The sequence below is a fragment of the Carlito syrichta genome, unplaced genomic scaffold, assembly GCF_000164805.1.
Source record: "Carlito syrichta isolate Samal-C Ts95f unplaced genomic scaffold, Tarsius_syrichta-2.0.1 Scaffold305619, whole genome shotgun sequence".
Taxonomy (NCBI): Eukaryota; Metazoa; Chordata; class Mammalia; order Primates; family Tarsiidae; genus Carlito; species Carlito syrichta.
The window spans coordinates 434,772-436,652 of record NW_007249715.1 but is presented as its reverse complement, the minus strand read 5'-3'; the positions used below and the strand labels follow the sequence as shown (position 1 = coordinate 436,652).

The 1,881-nt window shown below is 67.0% G+C and overlaps 1 protein-coding gene across 1 annotated transcript in view; it reads left to right on the top strand.

Moving 5' to 3' along the window:
• CIITA (class II major histocompatibility complex transactivator) overlaps positions 1 to 1,881 on the top strand; it is a 28,656-nt gene that overhangs the window by 12,723 nt on the left and 14,052 nt on the right. Inside the window, exon 10 of the mRNA XM_021714312.1 lies at positions 5 to 1,406. Coding sequence (XP_021569987.1) covers positions 5 to 1,406 — 1,402 coding nt within the window. The remainder of the gene's footprint in view (positions 1 to 4; positions 1,407 to 1,881) is intronic.

Here is a 1,881-nt window from a genome sequence, read left to right as displayed (position 1 = left end):
GCTGTGTTGGGCAGGCCCGGGCAGGGGAAGAGCTGCTGGGCCCGGGCCGTGAGCCGGGCATGGGCCTGCGGCCAGCTGCCCCAGTATGACTTCGTCTTCTGCGTCCCCTGCGGCTGTTTGGACCGCCCGGGAGATGGCTACCGCCTGCAGGACCTGCTCTTATCACTGGGCCCGGAGCCACTGGAGGTGGACGACGAGGTCTTCGGCCACATCCTGAGGAGGCCTGACCGTGTCCTGCTGGTGCTGGATGCCTTCGAGGACCTGGAGGCGCAGGACGGCCTCCTGCACAACGCGAGCAGCCCGGCGGCCCCTGAGCCCTGCTCCCTGCGGGCACTGCTGGCCGGCCTCTTCCAGCGGAGGCTGCTGCGGGGCTGCACCCTGCTGCTCACAGCCCGGCCCCGCGGCCGCCTGGCCCCGAGCCTGAGCAAGGCCGACACCCTGTTCGAGGTGACTGGCTTCTCGGATGAGCAGGCCCGGGCCTACGTGGCACGTTACTTTGAGTGCCGGGGGACAGCTGAGCACCACCAGAGAGCCCTGGCCCTCCTCCAGGACCAGCCCTTCCTCCTGAGTCACGCCCACAGTCCTACTGTGTGCCGGGCGGTGTGCCAGCTCTCAGAGGCCCTGGGGGACCTGGGAGACGAGGCCGAGCCGCCCACTACGCTCACGGGACTCTTTGTGGGGCTGCTGGGCCCGGCGGCCCACGACGGCCCCCCGGGGGCCCTGGTGGGACTGGCCGAGCTGGCCTGGCAGCTGGGCCGCAGACACCAAGGCACCCTGCGGGAGGACCAACTCCCAGAGGAGGTGAGGACCTGGGCTGTGGCCAGAGGCCTCGTGCAGCCCGCCCCGGGGGCCCCAGGGACCAGGCTGACCTTCTCTAGCTTCCTACTGCAGTGCTTCCTGGGCGCCATGTGGCTGGCCCTGAGCAGCGAGGTCAAGAGCAAGGAGCTGCCACGCTATCTGGCCCTGACCCCCAGGAAGAAGAGGCCCTACGACAACTGGCTGGAGGGTGTGCCGCGCTTCCTGGCTGGGCTGGTCTTCCAGCCCCGCGCCCGCTGCCTGGGGGCCCTGGTGGGGCCGGCGGTGGCCGCCGTAGTGGACAAGAAGCAGAAGGTGCTAGCCAGGTACCTGCGGCGGCTGCAGCCAGGAATGCTGTGCGCAGGGCGACTGCTGGAGCTTCTGCACTGCGCCCACGAGGCCCAGGAGGCCGTGGTCTGGTGCCACGTGGTGCAAGAGCTGCCCGCCTGCCTCTCCTTCCTGGGCACCCGGCTCACACCCCCCGACTCACACGTGCTGGCCAGGGCTTTGGAGGCCGCGGGCAGAGACTTCTTCCTGGACCTCCGCAGCACTGGCATTGACCCCTCTGGGCTGGGGAGCCTCGTGGGACTCCGCTGTGTCACCCGTTTCAGGTGGGGGCTGGGGACGGGAGGGGGCTCCCCAGTGCCAGGCGCCAGCTGTGGTCTTGCCGCTGGGTCCAGTGCTCCCTCCGTGGGGTCTTGCTTATTAGTCATAGCTGCTGGACGGGGCAAAATGGATCCCTCCCCTTGACTGTTAAAATGAGGGTGTTGAGGCTCAGAGAGGGGCAGTGGCTTGCCCAAAGCCACACAACCAGTGAGAGGCAGCGTCGTTCTCTCAGGCCAGCCCGAATCTAATACCAGCCTGGGATCAAGGTGGTTTTTTTCTCTTCATCCCCAGATCAAGCCACGGCTTCCTTGTGCTTAGGTTAAGTCCGGCTCTTCCTAGCCTTCCTGCCTCCGTCTTTCCTCTTCCATCCCACTTTTGTTTTGTTTTTTGGGTTTTTTGGGTTTTTTTGAGTCGGAGTCTCACTCGGTCGCCCAGACGGGAGTGCAGCGGCCGCTCCCGGCCACCGCAGCCTCGACCTGC